This window comes from Drosophila mauritiana, chromosome 2L (genome assembly GCF_004382145.1).
Source record: "Drosophila mauritiana strain mau12 chromosome 2L, ASM438214v1, whole genome shotgun sequence".
NCBI classification, from domain to species: Eukaryota; Metazoa; Arthropoda; class Insecta; order Diptera; family Drosophilidae; genus Drosophila; species Drosophila mauritiana.
In genome coordinates this window covers 14,684,141-14,702,767 of record NC_046667.1, presented here as the reverse complement: position 1 = coordinate 14,702,767, position 18,627 = coordinate 14,684,141, and the positions used below count along the sequence as shown (strand labels likewise).

The 18,627-nt window shown below is 43.3% G+C and overlaps 2 protein-coding genes across 5 annotated transcripts; one reads left to right on the top strand and one right to left on the bottom strand.

Annotated features, from left to right (window-relative positions):
• Window positions 1–60: 60 nt before the first annotated feature.
• On the top strand, window positions 61–12,853 carry LOC117147720 (myosin-VIIa). Of its 4 annotated transcripts, none has more exons than XM_033315004.1 (11): window positions 61–255; window positions 4,369–4,470; window positions 5,158–5,418; window positions 5,729–6,078; window positions 6,145–6,345; window positions 6,410–8,804; window positions 8,861–10,311; window positions 10,373–11,725; window positions 11,788–11,934; window positions 11,998–12,118; window positions 12,221–12,853. In XM_033315004.1, exons 2-11 carry the CDS (start codon window positions 4,453–4,455, stop codon window positions 12,425–12,427), a joined length of 6,504 nt encoding a protein of 2,167 aa, XP_033170895.1. In that variant the 5' UTR covers window positions 61–255; window positions 4,369–4,452; the 3' UTR covers window positions 12,428–12,853. The 4 variants fall into 4 exon arrangements, with proteins under 4 accessions (XP_033170895.1, XP_033170736.1, XP_033170811.1 ...); XM_033314845.1 differs by having other exon boundaries at window positions 4,364–4,470; XM_033314920.1 differs by having other exon boundaries at window positions 61–417.
• Window positions 12,854–14,963: 2,110 nt separating this feature from the next.
• LOC117136489 (suppressor of hairless protein) lies at window positions 14,964–18,405 on the bottom strand. Its single transcript, XM_033297431.1, has 4 exons — window positions 17,581–18,405; window positions 15,945–16,825; window positions 15,679–15,886; window positions 14,964–15,612 (listed from the first exon to the last, which is right to left on the bottom strand). The coding sequence occupies exons 1-4, from the start codon at window positions 17,959–17,961 to the stop codon at window positions 15,301–15,303; spliced, it is 1,782 nt and encodes a 593-aa protein (XP_033153322.1). The 5' UTR covers window positions 17,962–18,405; the 3' UTR covers window positions 14,964–15,300.
• Between the last annotated feature and the right edge of the window lie 222 nt (window positions 18,406–18,627).

The following is an 18,627-nucleotide window of genomic DNA, read 5'->3' as shown; positions in this document are numbered from 1 at the left end:
ACAAGATTAGTTATCCGCGCATTTTTTAGGCCATTCGCAACTGGCCCCACCACCTGGTCACTCTTATTGATCAGTTTATCGGTTGTTATTTTTCGCTTCAAGTCTTGTCTTCTCGGTCAACGAAAAAAAACAATAAACAAATCGCACAGCCCCAAAATGATCAGTGGTCTGTAGGACTGGGATCCACCTGTTGCTCGGTTTAACTGTGCTGGAAAAGCGGACTTTCGGCGCGCTGCTCTTTTCCTGCGACTGCTGGTGCGTGACCTATTTATGTAACCTGTTTTTGAAAAAGAACATCCCGCTTTCGACGGGTCCGGAAAAGTGTTAATTAAACGGTCGTGGCGAGAGCGATTCCAATTAGAATTCGAATTCGGTGACCGAAAAGCGGAGAGTGCAAATTCTGAGGCGCCAATTAAGGTAGAGAGTGATTGGAAAAAAGAAAAGAAATGAAACGAAACGAAACTAAAAGAAAAGAGTGCATTAACCCTGCCAAACGGTGTGTGTAAATGTGTGTCTGTTTGTGGCTAGAAAAGCCAGTGGGGAAAATGACAAGGGTCACAGCATCGGTTCAGTGTAACATCATCGATTTTATTGCATTTCCAGACGGAGACGTGGCTGCATTGCATTTTTATTGCTTTAGGCGAGTGACCAAATTAAATAGCTACGCTTCAGGTTTCGTTGGCTAGAACGGTACTAACATGCACACTACAAGCGCAGCCCCGCTCTCTTGCACGCACACACGGACAGGTACACCTGCCGTGTAGCTGCAGAGCGAGCGAGAGGGAGAGATGCGTAAAGAGCGGCTCACAGTGCAACACATTCATGGGTGCTGCTACCGCCTCCCCCCCTCTGTAACGTACCTTTCCCACCCGCTCTCGCCAGTGCGCTCTCTCCGTCTCATTCTCCTTGAGCTTGAACCAGGCTTCCGCACTGAGAAAAAAACGATGTCAATTTGAAATGATTTGAATTGTATTTTTTGGAAGTACGTGCGCCAACCTTAAAACAGTGACTAAGTGTGTTTTATTAATCAGTTGAAAACGTTTTTTATTATCTATAAAAATAATTATGAAAAATATACATATATGAAATACTTTAACCTTTGCTGTGTAAATCTAATCTAATCAGAATGTACTATCATTTATTCTTTATTAATGTCAAACAATCAAGTTAAATATTTGTATATCCCATTTAAATTTGCATAAATGCAAATCGATCATGAAGCGTGTGCTTTTTCTTGCAGTGCAGCGGTCAAGAGTTCTGAAATTGACAATAACAACAAAAACGCGGGCACACTTGTTTGTCCGGTTTGTTGTTCTTGCTGTTGCACAACGGGACATTTCGTGTGTGGACAATTGGAAAACCCTTTTTCAAATAAACGCTTTTCATTAGCCGGTTTTTGTTTCTTCTCTCCCATTTCAACCTTTTTTTTTGCGTTTCCATTTGGGTTGCTGGGCTGTTTTTGTTTTTTTTGTTGCTGGGGGCTTTCGCGCACGCAGCGACTTTCTGTTTGTTTGGTGAAACTTTTTTAAGGTCTTCTCTAAATACATAATAAAAAAAAAATGAACATAATACTTTGCCCATTTTTTATTTTTGCTGCTGTCGCTGGTGAGTCGTTAAATTTTGTAGAAGATTTCAGTTGTTAAACCAGAAGCAAATTGTGTGAACAAAAAACGAAGCTGTGCGAAAAAGAATTTTGCTAGCAAGTAACTCTAAAAAAAAAGTTCAAAAAACTAAGCAGCTAACGGTGTTTTATAAATTTATTAGCAAACACTTTATAATTTGAAGTTGAAAAGGTCTAAACGCAATAGATAATCAATATTTTTTACATTCAATTTCAGAAAAGTAATATTAATAATGTAAAAGTGTATTGAAAAAGTGCATTTGCTTGTAAATTTTAGAATCAGTTCGTATTTCTTTACTATGGATTTATTATTAGCTGTATTATCTTGAGAGTTATAATTCAATTGACCAATAAAACAATAAGGGTTTAACTAAATTGCTCCAATAAACTTATAAATAAAGTGAAACTCCATAGGATTATTAATGCATGTTTTTGTTAAATAAGACGAACATGAATTTTGTCAAGTAGGAAATGTTTTTATGCCGCAAATTGCTCAAAAGTGACAACAACATGATGTCAAGTGTCAAAGTCAAAGTGAACAAAAAGTGGTTATATTAAACAATTGGTACGCCATACATACATACATACATATGTACATGTATATGTACATATGTTTATAGATAATATATGGCCGAGTGTCTGTATGTAGAGTAGCTCGAATAAACCGTAATTGTACGTGGCTGCCACACACGAACTTTCACTAATGACTCTCGATGAACTTTTGGATCACTCACTAAAAACGCACTCTCTTATATACATACATATATACACACATATATACATATATGCAGTACATATGCATATGGTTGCCATATATATGCACTTAGATACGTGCCAATCGTTCGTCACTGAGTGCACTATCACTACTATTCGATGCTAAATCTGCCGAGCCGGAAATTCTTAGACGCTCTTTGCTCGATTCTATAAGTTTTTTAATCGTTTTTGGTCATGCCCAGAGATACATATGTCTGCCTCACACCTCGATTTACACCTTGTTTGATGTTTTCGCTGCTTATCTCCACTTGCACTGCAGGGAAATTCTGATAACAGCAGGTACGGCAATTAGGCAATCGTTTTTAAATAATTTAACCATGACTGTGCTTAGTCTAAGTGCTCTCTTCAATTTGAAAACAGTTGTGGATAGAGTACCAAAAAAAGATTAAAGTACGAGTAGATAGTTAAAGTACGAATATAGATACGTTTACCTAAAAATCAATCCCAAAGATACAATGAAACCTTTTCCGCGTTCTACAGTTAAGTTTTTGAGAATAGTGGGGATTTAGACGGCAATGGGGGCATTAAACTATTAAATTGGTTGCTGATAACAGGACAACGAGCATTGAGCAATATTATTTAATACATGTATGTATGTCTCAGTTAAATGTTTGAACTCCAGCCGGCAATTGAGGTCGCTATATGGTAGTGGTTCGAGTGTGGATCGCGGATAGATGGGTTCCCTATGTGCACCAGACTCGTATTTTGACCGGCAGAGCGTAACCAGACTGGTATGTGTACGAGTATACGTGCCGCCGTGTGCCACTAAATTTGGTTGCTCCGTAGCTGTTGCTGCTTTTTTTTGTCTGGCATGTTGCAATTACCGTGGAGAGGAGAGACGCCTTCCAATGAGTAACTACACTACGGCTGATACCATGCCACACCATACCTGTGCGGAGGCAGCCGTTAGTCCATGTGCTAAATGATGGATGGGGTGTCCAATTGAAAGGCGGCTTCGATGGCAACCGACTGGGAAATGACGCCAGCTTGAAACTCTGATTCACGGCTGGTTTCGGAAATTAAGTAGTTCGCTTAAAAAGATCCGATCCACATGTTGATTAGATGAGTTTTCGCGGAATTCTCAAGATTAAATGATTAAACTGAAGAATTATGGTTGTAATCAGACTCTATAATCCGCGCTCATTTGCTAACTTGTAAGCCGGAGTTAAAACTGGTTACTATAATTGCAATACTCATTTTCTTCAGTTCTAAAGATCAGACGTTCAATTTAAAGGTTCAATTTTCACCTTTCTATTTTCTTTTCGTAAATATCTAATTGAAGATGGTTTAGTTTTCTATCGCCTTAAATCGAAAACCTTGTTTAGCTACTGCCAGGCCGTACAAAGTAATGAAAGTAAATGTTTTCAATGAAAACCAAGCAATTTGCATAACAAACGCAGCTCATTGAGACCTTCGATTTCGGTTAGACGCTCTTTTTCGGCTGGTTCTTGTGGCCAAAACTGATTGTTCGTAGCGACCGAAACTCAAAAAGTGAAAATAGTTGGATGGCCTTTTTTGCATGTCTAAAGGTGTAAAGGTTTATTTACTTTTTTATAGGATTTTCGGTCACGTATTCGTTTGGTTCGGGTTGGTTTCCCTTAGTTTAAGAAGAAAAGAAGTATCGAAAGTATGAGTTTTATGGATGCATTTAAGTCCGATGACTAATTCGCTGTTGATTTTGTGTTGTTAATGAGTTGCCACTTTTGCTGGCTAGAGTGTGTTGGCCAAATCGTGGAAAGAAAGACGTTTACCTCGAGCTAGGAAAGCGATTTGATAGCAAGAACAACAAAAAGAAGACGACGGACCACAAACGAAGACAGCGACAAGTTGTGAATTCTTTCAATTTACCGTAAACTTCACCTTAATTTTTTTCCTATTCGAAGCCGGTTTTTGTTGCCGCAGGCGCTAACTAGTATTTTGTTATTGTTGCTCATGGCCAACTCTTCCACTTGTTCTCTCTTTCGGCAGAGAAGAACAAACCAAGCGGCAGCAGCGAAGAGGAACGGGCCATTGTCCCTGGATGCCAACACAGGATCAGTAAATGAAGGACGACGAACATGGTGATCGTAACACGTGTAAGTATTTCACTCCCCATTAGCCGCCAGTGGGGGTATCACTCCTTATCGAGGCACTCCATCTATCTCACCTTTCCCCGCCCCATGAGCACCAGCTAACAGAAGCAAAAAGCGGAAGTTCCACGCCATGGCTCACTTCAACTACCATTGCTCTGCAACAGTGGTGGCTGGGAATATTTGTAAGGGTTAAAGCAACAGGTTGATGGTTATTATCAAAGTAATTCTTGTGCTTAGTTCTTTAACTAGCCTTGTTCCTATCCATTTGTAAATCAATATATATCTTATAAGCATCCAGATCTACAAACTTATTTAATAATTGAAATGGATAATACAAATTAATTAATGTTCATAATGAATTTCTAATTGATTCAAATTGTTCTAAGATAATTGGCTAGCTATCAGTGTTATACTAACTTCCCTGTTCTAGACCTTCTCTATAAGGTTTTTACGTAAATCCTTTGCATATTCATCCAATTCCGCCCATCACTGTGCACTGTCCATTTCTGTCCCTGGTATTACTATATTTGTTGCGTTCCGCTCAACTGACTCTTACAACAAACATAGTCTTTATGGCACCCATGTCCATGGCAACCGAATGCGGCTGCCTCGTAAAGAACTGAATGTCAAATTGTAAAATCGTAAAATGGTTAAAAATCGGAAACTTGTAATTGCGCCTCTAATCGACAGGGTGACTACATCTGGATAGAGCCCGCATCTGGGCGAGAATTCGATGTGGCCATTGGAGCACGTGTCGTCTCCGCCGAGGGTCGTCGCATCCAGGTGCGCGATGACGATGGCGACGAGGTGTGGCTGGCACCCGAGCGCCGCATCAAGGCCATGCACGCGTCCTCCGTTCAAGGAGTGGAGGACATGATATCCCTGGGTGATCTGCACGAGGCTGGCATCTTGCGGAATCTGCTCATCCGCTACAAGGAGAATCTGATATACGTAAGTTGATCTTTATAGTACATAGAATTCAAAACAAAAGTACTTTAATGGATTGCCCCTATACCAATTTAAAGTTAATCTTAAAAACATTGAATGTAAACATAATGAAATGAGCTCGTTAAGATCCAATTATGTTGCGTCATCGTTACCCATTTAATATTAAGTGATTTTCAATTCCTTATCGTGCCTCATTTATAAGAAATTGAAAGAATAAAGTAATCAATTCGGCGGCAGGCGTTATCTTTCTAAAAACTTAAATATGTTATGTGATATATATGATATTGAACGCTTATAACTTTTATGATTTCAGACTTACACGGGATCCATACTGGTTGCCGTTAATCCCTACCAGATTCTGCCCATCTACACGGGCGATCAGATCAAGCTCTATAAGGAGCGGAAAATCGGAGAGCTACCGCCGCACATCTTTGCGATTGGCGACAATGCGTATGCGCATATGAAACGATATCGCCAGGATCAGTGTATCGTTATTTCCGGAGAATCTGGAGCTGGAAAGACGGAGAGCACGAAGTTAATACTGCAGTATCTGGCTGCGATTAGTGGCAAACACTCATGGATCGAACAGCAAATCCTCGAAGCGAATCCAATTTTGGAAGCTTTCGGAAATGCCAAAACCATTCGTAATGACAATTCATCGCGGTAAATACTATATGCATAGAATCTTCATCACCTGATCGGTCAATAATCAAATGAATTTATTTGCAGCTTTGGAAAATACATAGATATACACTTTAGCGCCAATGGCGTGATCGAGGGAGCCAAAATCGAGCAGTACCTGCTAGAGAAGTCGCGAATTGTTTCCCAAAATCATAGCGAACGTAATTATCATGTCTTTTACTGCATTTTGGCCGGACTATCGACAGATGAGAAGAGCCGCCTCGATCTGGGCATGGCTGCTGATTACAAGTGAGTAGATGCCTTCAACTAATAAAAACAATAATTGATTTTGATTTAATTCACTAACTTATAGATATCTGACTGGTGGAAATAGCATTACCTGCGAGGGTCGCGATGATGCCGCCGAGTTCTCCGACATTCGATCTGCCATGAAGGTTTTGCTCTTCTCCGATCAGGAAATCTGGGAGATAATTAAGCTCCTGGCTGCCCTTCTCCACTGCGGCAACATCAAATATAAGGCGACGGTGGTGGATAATCTGGATGCAACCGAAATACCGGAACACATAAATGTGGAGCGTGTTGCCGGGCTACTTGGACTTCCCATTCAGCCGCTAATTGATGCTCTAACACGTCGAACGCTTTTTGCTCATGGAGAAACCGTGGTGTCCACTCTGTCGCGCGATCAATCCGTGGATGTGCGCGATGCCTTTGTTAAAGGCATATACGGACGTATGTTTGTGCACATCGTTCGAAAGATCAATACGGCTATTTTCAAGCCGCGCGGCACATCCCGCAATGCCATCGGAGTTCTCGACATTTTTGGTTTTGAGAACTTCGATCAGAATAGCTTTGAGCAGTTTTGCATCAACTATGCCAATGAGAATCTGCAGCAGTTCTTCGTGCAGCATATTTTTAAACTTGAGCAGGAAGAGTATAACCACGAGGCCATCAACTGGCAACACATTGAGTTCGTAGACAATCAGGATGCGCTCGACTTGATAGCTATTAAGCAGCTCAATATTATGGCTTTAATCGATGAGGAGGCCCGGTTTCCCAAGGGCACGGATCAGACGATGCTGGCCAAATTGCACAAAACCCATGGATCGCACAAGAACTATTTGAAGCCCAAGTCGGATATCAACACCAGCTTTGGACTGAATCACTTTGCCGGCGTGGTGTTCTACGACACTCGAGGATTTCTAGATAAAAATCGGGACACCTTCAGTCCCGATCTATTGCATTTGGTTAGCCAGAGTACGAACAAGTTCCTCCGACAAATCTTTGCTCAGGACATAGAGATGGGTGCCGAGACGCGAAAGCGAACACCCACACTCTCCACACAGTTTCGAAAATCTCTCGATGCACTAATGAAGACGCTCAGCAGCTGCCAGCCATTCTTTATTCGTTGTATCAAACCCAACGAGCTGAAGAAGCCAATGATGTTTGACCGTGGCTTGTGCTGCCGTCAGCTGCGATACTCCGGCATGATGGAAACGATCCGAATTCGTCGCGCTGGATATCCCATTCGGCATGGATTCAGAGAGTTCGTTGAGCGTTATCGCTTCCTGATACCGGGAGTTCCACCAGCTCATCGCACGGATTGTCAGGCGGCGACTTCGAGGATTTGCGCCGTGGTTCTGGGCAAGTCCGACTATCAGCTGGGCCACACCAAGGTCTTCCTCAAGGATGCCCACGATCTGTTTCTGGAGCAGGAGAGAGATCGCGTGCTGACGCGAAAAATCCTCATTCTGCAGCGCAGCATTCGAGGATGGGTGTACCGACGAAGGTTTCTACGCCTGAGAGCTGCTGCTATCACTGTGCAGCGATTCTGGAAGGGCTATGCTCAACGTAAACGATACAGGAACATGCGAGTGGGCTACATGCGTTTGCAAGCGTTGATCCGTTCTAGGGTTCTGTCACATCGTTTCCGCCATCTGAGGGGCCACATTGTCGGTCTGCAAGCCCATGCCCGAGGATATTTGGTCAGGCGAGAGTATGGTCACAAGATGTGGGCCGTCATTAAGATCCAGTCTCATGTGCGGCGTATGATTGCCATGCGTCGCTACCGGAAACTTCGCTTGGAACATAAGCAGTTTGCCGAAGTTCTTCAGCTGCGCAAACTGGAGGAGCAGGAACTGCTGCATCGGGGCAATAAGCATGCCCGAGAAATTGCCGAGCAGCATTACCGAGATCGATTGCACGAGCTGGAGCGTCGGGAAATTCAGGAGCAATTGGAGAATCGTCGTCGAGTGGAGGTCAATATGAATATTATCAATGATGCCGCCCGCAAGCAGGAGGAGCCGGTGGACGATGGCAAACTGGTGGAGGCCATGTTTGACTTCCTTCCCGATTCCAGTAGCGATGCCCCTACTCCGCATGGTGGACGTGAAACGTCCGTGTTCAACGATCTGCCTCACGCGCAAAATGTCAACCAGGACGATATCATTGCACCCATACACATATCCGAGGATGAGGAGGATCTATCGGAATTCAAGTTCCAGAAATTCGCCGCCACCTACTTCCAAGGGAATGTCAACCATCAGTATGCAAAGAAAGCTTTGAAGCATCCCTTACTTCCGCTCCATACGCAAGGCGATCAACTTGCCGCCCAGGCATTGTGGATAACCATTCTGAGGTTTACAGGTGATATGCCGGAGCCGAAGTATCACACAATGGATCGCATGGACACCACTTCCGTCATGTCCAAGGTCACTGCCACCTTGGGGCGCAATTTCATCAGGAGTAAGGTGAGTTAAAACTTAAAGCAGTACTTAAGTGGTTCGCTTTACATTTATCCTTTCAGGAATTCCAAGAAGCTCAGCTTATGGGCCTGGATCCAGATGCTTTCCTGAAGCAAAAGCCACGGTCGATCCGCCACAAACTCGTATCCTTGACGTTGAAGCGAAAGAACAAATTGGGCGAGGATGTGCGTCGCCGACTGCAAGATGATGAATACACGGCGGATAGCTACCAATCGTGGCTGCAATCCCGTCCAACCTCCAACCTTGAAAAGCTGCATTTCATCATTGGCCATGGTATCCTGCGGGCGGAGCTGCGTGACGAAATATACTGCCAGATTTGCAAGCAGCTGACGAACAATCCTTTGAAATCCTCACATGCCAGAGGTTGGATTCTGTTATCCCTGTGCGTCGGATGTTTTGCTCCATCGGAAAAGTTTGTTAACTACTTGAGGGCCTTTATCCGTGAGGGTCCACCTGGATATGCACCGTACTGCGAGGAGCGACTGAAACGAACTTTCAACAATGGAACTCGCAATCAACCGCCTTCGTGGCTGGAGTTGCAGGCCACCAAATCCAAAAAGCCCATCATGCTGCCCATTACGTTTATGGATGGAAATACAAAGACTCTGTTGGCTGATTCGGCCACCACGGCCCGGGAACTATGCAATCAACTGTCCGACAAGATAAGTCTCAAAGATCAGTTTGGGTTTTCCCTGTACATAGCTCTGTTCGACAAAGTTAGTTCTTTGGGAAGTGGCGGGGACCACGTGATGGACGCCATCTCACAATGTGAGCAGTATGCTAAGGAGCAGGGCGCCCAGGAGCGAAATGCCCCGTGGCGTCTGTTCTTCCGCAAGGAAATCTTTGCTCCTTGGCACGAACCCACACACGATCAGGTGGCCACCAATCTTATTTACCAGCAGGTGGTGCGAGGCGTTAAGTTTGGCGAATACCGCTGCGATAAGGAGGAAGACTTGGCCATGATAGCTGCGCAGCAATATTTCATCGAATACTCTACCGATATGTCAATGGAGCGGCTGTTTACCCTTCTGCCAAACTTCATACCCGACTTTTGTCTCAGCGGAGTGGACAAGGCCATTGAACGTTGGGCTGCTTTGGTTTTGCAGGCCTATAAGAAATCCTACTATGTCAAGGACAAGATTGCACCCTTAAAAATTAAGGAGGATATAGTTAGCTACGCCAAGTACAAGTGGCCCCTGCTCTTTTCTCGTTTCTACGAAGCGTATCGAAACTCCGGTCCGAATCTGCCCAAAAACGATGTCATCATTGCGGTGAACTGGACCGGCGTGTATGTGGTGGATGATCAGGAGCAGGTCCTGTTGGAACTGAGCTTCCCCGAGATTACTGCCGTGTCCAGTCAGAAGACCAACAAGGTCTTCACCCAGACTTTCAGTCTTTCCACTGTTCGAGGCGAGGAGTTCACCTTCCAGAGTCCCAATGCTGAGGATATCCGAGATCTGGTTGTCTACTTCTTAGATGGCCTGAAGAAACGGTAAGGAGCCAGTACATATCCAGTAGGAACATCAAATTATAGTATATATCTTTGCTTTTAGATCGAAATATGTCATTGCCTTGCAGGACTATCGTGCGCCTTCAGATGGAACAAGTTTTCTGTCTTTCTTTAAGGGAGATCTGATCATACTAGAGGACGAATCCTGTGGAGAATCAGTTCTAAACAACGGCTGGTGCATAGGACGCTGCGATCGTTCACAGGAGCGAGGAGACTTTCCCGCCGAAACGGTGTACGTGCTGCCCACACTTAGCAAACCGCCGCAGGATATTTTGGCCCTGTTCAACATCGAGGAGGCGCATCATGGACGACGTCTAAGCATGGCTTCCAATGGTGGAGCTGTGGAACCAAGGGATCGACCTCATACGCTGATGGAGTATGCCCTGGATCACTTCCGTTTGCCACCAAAACGAACAATGTCGAAAACACTCACTCTGAGTTCAAAACGTAGTGAGGAACTGTGGCGCTATTCCCGGGATCCCATTAAGGCACCGCTGCTGCGCAAGTTGCAAAGCAAGGAAGAGTTTGCCGAGGAGGCCTGCTTCGCCTTTGCCGCCATACTGAAGTATATGGGAGATCTGCCCTCCAAGCGTCCGCGGATGGGCAACGAGATAACCGATCACATATTTGATGGACCCCTGAAGCATGAAATTCTGCGCGACGAGATCTACTGTCAACTGATGAAGCAGCTAACGGACAACCGCAACCGAATGTCCGAGGAGAGGGGCTGGGAGCTGATGTGGTTGGCCACGGGACTGTTTGCCTGCTCACAGGGTTTGCTCAAGGAATTGCTATTGTTCCTGCGCACCAGGCGTCATCCCATTTCACAGGATTCAATGCATCGACTACAGAAAACTATACGCCATGGACAACGCAAATATCCGCCGCATCAGGTGGAGGTGGAAGCCATACAGCATAAAACCACACAGATCTTCCACAAGGTCTACTTCCCGGACGACACAGACGAGGCCTTCGAAGTGGACAGCTCCACTCGGGCGAAGGATTTCTGCAACAACATCTCGCAGCGCCTTTCGCTGCGCACCAGCGAGGGCTTCTCCCTGTTTGTGAAGATCGCCGATAAGGTCATTTCTGTTCCCGAAGGTGATTTCTTCTTCGATTTCGTACGCCATTTGACCGACTGGATTAAAAAAGCGCGTCCCATACGAGATGGAGCGAATCCGCAGTTCACTTACCAGGTCTTCTTCATGAAGAAACTGTGGACGAACACAGTGCCAGGCAAGGATCGGAATGCCGATCTTATATTCCACTATCATCAGGAGTTGCCCAAGCTGTTGCGTGGCTATCACAAGTGTTCCAGGGAGGAGGCGGCTAAGCTGGCCGCTCTAGTCTTCCGTGTGCGCTTTGGAGAAAATAAACAAGAACTGCAGGCCATACCGTAAGTACAAATCATTCTATTACGATCGATTACAAAATAAATAACGAAAAGCTACTTTTCAGACAAATGCTGAGGGAACTTATTCCATCGGATATTATGAAAATGCAGAGCACTAGCGAATGGAAACGATCGATTGTTGCATCTTATAACCAGGATGGGGGCATGACTTCCGAAGACGCGAAAGTGGCCTTCTTGAAGATTGTATATAGGTGGGTAGCTCAACGTAATCATATTTATAAACGTCTTAATTACCTTTTAATATATTTGAACAGATGGCCAACTTTTGGCTCCGCTTTCTTTGAGGTGAAGCAAACCACTGAACCGAATTATCCCGAAATGCTTTTGATAGCCATTAACAAACACGGCGTGAGTCTCATACATCCAGTGACCAAGGTAAGAACTAAAGATCTATTACAATATAAGAAGATTCAAACATGTATATATAAAATAATAAATATTAAAACTTGATATTTGATTGCTTCTTTTTATTTTCAGGACATTTTGGTAACGCATCCATTTACACGCATCTCGAATTGGTCATCGGGCAATACATATTTCCACATGACCATCGGAAATCTGGTTAGGGGCTCGAAGTTGTTATGTGAAACGTCGCTGGGCTACAAGATGGACGATCTGCTGACTTCATATATCTCGTTGATGTTGACCAATATGAACAAAAATCGAACCATTCGAGCCAACTAGTAATACCTATACCTATACCGAAAATATTTATAATAATTATAAATTACAATTGCAATAACTTATGAAAGCCTAGTACTTTATAGATTTAAATCATACTTAATACCCACCTCCCTTTACTCTAATTGCATTCCCTTCCCCCAGAGAATTCATTCCAATTTTGGTCTTGTTCAGCTATCGATTATACCAAACCAACTTCCAACTTTTGTTTTTAGTATTTGTATGTGTATAAATTTTGCAATTACACGTTTAGGTATTCTTATGGCACATTCCGGTTAAATTATACAATTAATACAATGTTTTTGTATGAAGAAAAGGTCTTACATATTTTTAGATAAGCATTTGTATCTACACATATTGCATCTATCTCTTTGTATATCCTAACTGCATATCTGTACTGATGACGTTTTGTATCAAATACATAGAAATGTTCAATTATTTAATAAATTATATACAAATTATATAGTGTTTTTAATAGAATCGGATGGCAGCTAAGGTCATCTCATTGACCTGAATTAAAGCAAATTTCATTTCGATATCAACGGTCAGTAAAGTAAACTTAGGACACAGGTGCAAAACACGTAGTTAAATGTCTTAAATTCATTTCGTTTAGAAACAAACCAACGAACTTTGGACACTTAATACTTAAACAAATGCTTGTGGCAAGTCTTAAGTTGGTTTGTATAGAACAATATGCTAGTGCTTGCAAATAAAGCCTAGTTTCAAAAGTAATTTAATTAAGCATGCGTTTTATTGCGAATTAACCTGACAAATTTAACGTAAAATCTATTTTAGACAAAAAATTCTGTGTAAGCACAAGTGTTAATAGTTCATTAATAATTAAAATAATTAGTCTTATATAAATATCTTTGTTAAGTGAAAACAATAGGATTAAACAAGTTGAAGTGACGATTACGACCGACCTATAAACTTTGAAAATCCGATCGATTTTTCAATCGATTAACCAATCTTGACCTACGGCTTTGGATATACCATGCATGGCAGGGAGTACGTGTCCAAAGTCTTGTGAATACAAATTTGTATATAGGACTGGATTATATAGTTTCCCTTGATTTTCTTCGCTGACTCCCACGCCACCGATTTCCCACGCATTGTATTTTGCGAGAATTTCCATTTTTCCCCAGCGTGTGAAAAACGGCAGCAGTCGGCACGGCAAGCTAAAGACTAAAGACGGCAGGTAGACTTAGATTTTTCAAGATAATTAACTTTTTTAGTAGACGGTATGAGGTTGTGTAGCAGTCCTGAGAACTTTTAGAAATTGCTGTCTCCCCCTTTCTAAAAACGACCACAATCATCGCACTCGCCTATCCAAACAGTGGGGGAGGAAGAGGCCTGGGGAAATGTGAAGGAATTGTTCATTAAAAATTCCAAACTAATTTCATATTCAGCTTCTTATAAGACGGCGACGACCTTAAGAGGTTGCAGTTCCAATTGCCAGAGCCAGAACTTTTGGTGGTGGTTTTTCCATCATAATGAACATACAGGCCGGCAGTTTGATTCCTCACGCAACCAAAGTTCGTTGTTTAAGTCTTTCGTTCCCATCGCCCGGTGCAGTAAAATCTTAGGGGTTGCAGCCAAGTTCCTATTGGCTGACTCTGATAAGAAATATGTCTCCCAAGAGCTAGATGAGATTAAGTGCTTGGCCAGCGCTCACCTTCTGATTCCGTCGAGCGGAAGTGAGCGATAATTAATTCAAAACTGCGAATCTTAATTTGTAAATCTGTAAAGACAGCAGCAGCAACGACTGCATAAATATTCAACAAAGGCACTAAAAATTCTCACAGCAGCTCGGCAGCGGCATTTTTGGGCTGTGAGAATATTCTGCTCCTTAACTTGGCCAAAACGGAAACAATAGTGTGTTATATATCTATGTATATTTGCTTCTTAGCTCCGCGTTCAGCAATTCCAGACCAAACTATAATTAAAGTCGGCCCGTCCAAGGGGGTTGAGGCAAGCCATCGTGGGAAGAGCTGCACTTGTTTTGTTTAAAAATATTCACACGATACTGGGTAAAATTCCCACAGCAATTTAAGGCAACCAATCCTACCCAGCGCTCCACCTCAGACCACAGAGGAAAAATGGTGAACCAGAAGAATCACGCTAAACCAAAAACATAAGCTGACATGATTTGATTATTCTTTGTCATCATTTCGGATTTCTTTTTTTTATTTATGTTAGGCATTTCGTTTACACTTAAATAAATCGCTGTTTTGTCTGGTTGCGATTTTATTTTACAAAATATATTATTCGGATTTTGAATGCTACGAACTTCCAAGGAGTTGGTTAATAAAAAAATGCAACAAAACTGTATGTACAGAAACAAATTTTTCCCTTTTGACTTTGTCTTCGACTTTTTAGAAAGTTAAAGAGGGAAATGGAATGTTTTGTAGCGTGGCTACTGGCTTGTGTATAATAAAGATTTCTGATGTATTTCGAAGTATTTTTTTTTCATTTAGGTCTTTGGAAATTCATAGCAAAGAAAATCATAAATATTTCAACCGCATCTAAAAATCGTCTATAAACTTACATCAATTGTATATTTAACTAGAATTACATGTTTTGTGTAAAGGTATATTCCATGCACATACAAATGTATGCATGTATGTCAGTGAGCTTTTCGAGTTATGTACAGAGTTTTATGTGGCATTTACAATTCTATTGGTTCCAAACTAGCACTAGCACTAGATACATGTGTAAAGGATGATTCACTTTAGAGAGGAGGGGACACATTTTGGTTTACGTCACGAGGGGTTGAAAATTAGTATGAGAAAAATTGTCAATCTACAAACTAAGGTCTTCAATAAAAACTATAAATAACTTAGGATACATATGTGTGCGATGCAATAATCCTGCACTCAGGATAAGCCGCTACCATGACTATTCCATTGCACTTCTGAGATGGAGGGCAGAGCCTGATGCTGCTGCTGTTGTTGTTGCAAGCCACCGCCGGCCGCCGGCGATCCCGCATTGTTGCTGTTATTATTGTTGCTAATGCTAGTGATGTTATTATTGTTGTTGTTCTGTCGCGCTCGCATCACATCCTCGGCCTGTGTGTTGCAGTGCGGCCGAGGACCTGGTTCAGGTGTATACGTGAAGGTCAGACCGGTGGCATAAATTATTCCATCGTTGCGCACCAGCGAAATGGGCACCTGCGTGGGCTGACGTACCTGCAAGGACCATTAAATGTAAAAATTTATAGTATGTATTAAATGGATTTGCATTGGCAAACCTACCCAAAGCCATTCGCCTCGAAACTGTGAAATCTCCGGCACCACGCACAGCAATGTCTCCGTGCAGCGGTACATGGTTTCCGCCTCCACATCGCCAAACCACACCTGCAGATGCGGTGTAAAGTTGTCGCCACTCAGCTCGAGCATGGCCACATCCCCGCCGCCATTGAGATTAAGGGAATTAACGATTGGCACTGGAGTGACTGGGGAACTGGAAGGAAACACGCAATGAAAACTAATCCATTGAGCTGTAAGTAAGCTATACTTACGCCACGGGACCCATGCCCTCGTAGAACTGGTACTCAGCCTTGTCGGTGGATATGATGGTCCAGCAGGCGCCGTCATTGATCATCTCCTTGTTGGGCTCCTTCGGGCACGGCGTGGCCTGGAACTGTATGATTTTCTCCTGCGACAAACAGAGATACATTCGATCCGTGTCCTTCATGTAGAAGGCGCATTTGTGCAGCTGGGAAACGGGATCGTCGGCTTCCAGCAGGGCCATCTGCTTGTCTACCTTCCGGATGATCAGACGTGGCAGGGCCATGCCCGTTACGGAGCACACCAGTTTGACCGTGGCTCCGTAATGAATGTAACCATCGCGCACCTGAAACTCCTCCGACTCGGACTCATTGTCATCCAGCAGGTGTATCGTAAAAGCTCCCCATTGTGTTGACGACGCATGAAAGTGTCCGTTCTCCACGTGAAGATAACGCGTTGAGACAGTCTGGGAACGCAGGCGATTGAACAGGGCTACATTGGTGCCGCTGGCTATGCACAGATCGGCATTCTTCAGCGATTGTTTCTTTTTGGACGGCTTGGATATAACCTTAATCCGTTTCGAGTTAAAAACGCCAATGTCATGACCATTTCCGTAAAACATCTTCACCGACAGCATAAAGTGTTTTCGCTTGTCCGAGTCCGAGATGAAGAGCGTCTTGGCCGCACAGTACTGCTTGCCATTGAGATCCAGCTGCTGCATGTCCTGGTCACTGCTGCCGATTCCGATGAACGCGCATAGTTGTGCTCCTTGTTCGCCCTCGCCCTGCTGCAACATCTCCTCGTACCGCCGGCGCCAGCCACTTCCGAACAGATAAATGCACGGCGGTGGGCAAAAGAATCGCTTCTCATTGCCATAGGACTTTTGGGCCACCTGGAATTCACACAGACAGACAGGCAGGCGCACGATGGTGCAGGGAAAATTCAATTAGTACAAATTGCCGTCCAGATTATCGGAAAATCATATCAAAACCGCAAGCAATGCAGCTTTGTTAATTTTCTGTAATTAATTTCAATTATTTTCATTGCGGACTGGACCGCGCTCGCGTTGCTCAATTTGCGGGCAGTCGAGTGTGAAGGATTCGCATTTGGCGGCAGTCGTCGCTTGAAGATCGCCACCGCTAAAAGCAACCGCGACAATTTTATTCCATTTTTATGTCTGTCCTCGCCGAAAACCGCAAAAATGTAACACTTTAAAGTGGACAATGGAAACACTAGCACCTTTTAATAGTGGGTGTGGTTTTGGCGTTGCGGACTGACCGATTATATTTGAATTAAATTTAAAAACAATAAATATTTTTCAAAGAAAGGAAATTTTTTGAAAAATATAGCTGAGTACATTTGTGCTAATCGGTATTTAATCAATGCCAATAAAAAATCTAGTAATTTAGCAAATCGACGTACAAAACTGACCAAGTTACTAAAAAAAACGGTCATTTAAGTTGATTTTGATTTAAATGAAAGTTAGGATATCCTACGTTTCTTCACTTTGGGCTTAAATATTTTTAATAATATTAAAATAATGTAAGACTTCTCAGGAGTTCCCTAATATGTTTTAAAATTTCTTGAATAATAAATCCAGCCCAAGCACCTGCTAATACCGGCTTAAAAGTGTTAATCCTTTCGTACCTTGGCGTGCAGGATAACGATGACCATGTCGTTGCGTTCGCGCATATACTTCTCCATGGCGTCCCGCGTCAGCTTCTTCTCCTCGATGTGCGGCCGGTAAGGACCCGGCAGCAAGGACATCTGCATTTGTTGTTGGTGCTGCTGCTGTTGTTGTTGCTGCTGCTGCTGCTGTTGGTGGTGCACTTGCATTTGTTGTTGCTGCTGCTGCGACGACGGCGGCTGCGGACCGGGCAGTCCAAAGTGCGGCATATCCTGACTCTGTTGTTGCTGCTGCTGCTGGTGAGGATCGAGTGGCGAGCCGTTGGGATTTACAACCGTAGTCTCGTAGGCAATGGCGGGCGGGGCGGCGGCGTTTAAATTAAATTGGCTGTAGCTCTTCATTTATGCACATGTCTCCTTGCATTGAACCGATTGGAATTTTGTTTAGATGTTTTCTATTATTTCGTTTTTGGCTATTTGGCAAATTCGTTTGGCACTTTATACACTGTTCGCTGGTGCTGTTGTTGTTGTTGCTGCTGCTGTATGTTTTCTATTTTGTTATCCTGCTGCACCAACACACACGCAGAGCAGCTGTCGTTTCTCTCACGCACTCTCTTCCTCTTAATCGCGGATTGGCTTTGTTGTTGTAGCTCTGGCTGGATTTGCGGCTAGCTGCGATTCACGACTAATCACACATATTTCAGCGTTTCGAGCAGATCTTGACTAGCGACTAGCGGTAGTGGCGGCTGGCTTCTGTTTAAGGCTGCAACTAGCGCTCGAGTTATATTTATAATATGTTACAACTAAAAAAGCGACTGAGGATGTTGATGTTGTATCGATAGTCCGATAGGCGCTTATTTATGATAGTCGCTGCCTACCGGCGATATGTTCGGCGCTTTGCAGCACTGTGCCTGCATTTGGGCGGCAGTGGGCATTTGGCTATTTTATAGCCAACTTGGCGTAGCTAATATTTTTTGTTTATATTTAGTAGTTTCTGAATACACTTGTACATCTATTCTTAGCATATTACTGTAAAAGATACTCTTTCTTTTCGCTTTAAATACTTTT

Excerpts from the sequence above, each read along its gene's own strand:
- LOC117147720 (XM_033315004.1), top strand. Across the intron at positions 10,312-10,372 it reads TTAGATGGCCTGAAGAAACG|ATCGAAATATGTCATTGCCT; the intron begins GTAAGGAGCCAG and ends CTTTGCTTTTAG. Across the intron at positions 11,935-11,997 it reads TTCTTGAAGATTGTATATAG|ATGGCCAACTTTTGGCTCCG; the intron begins GTGGGTAGCTCA and ends ATATTTGAACAG.
- LOC117136489 (XM_033297431.1), bottom strand. The coding sequence starts at position 17,961 with ATGAAGAGCTACAGCCAATTTAATTTAAACGCCGCCGCCCCGCCCGCC. Across the intron at positions 16,826-17,580 it reads TCGTTATCCTGCACGCCAAG|GTGGCCCAAAAGTCCTATGG; the intron begins GTACGAAAGGAT and ends TGTGAATTCCAG. Across the intron at positions 15,613-15,678 it reads TTCGAGGCGAATGGCTTTGG|GTACGTCAGCCCACGCAGGT; the intron begins GTAGGTTTGCCA and ends TGGTCCTTGCAG.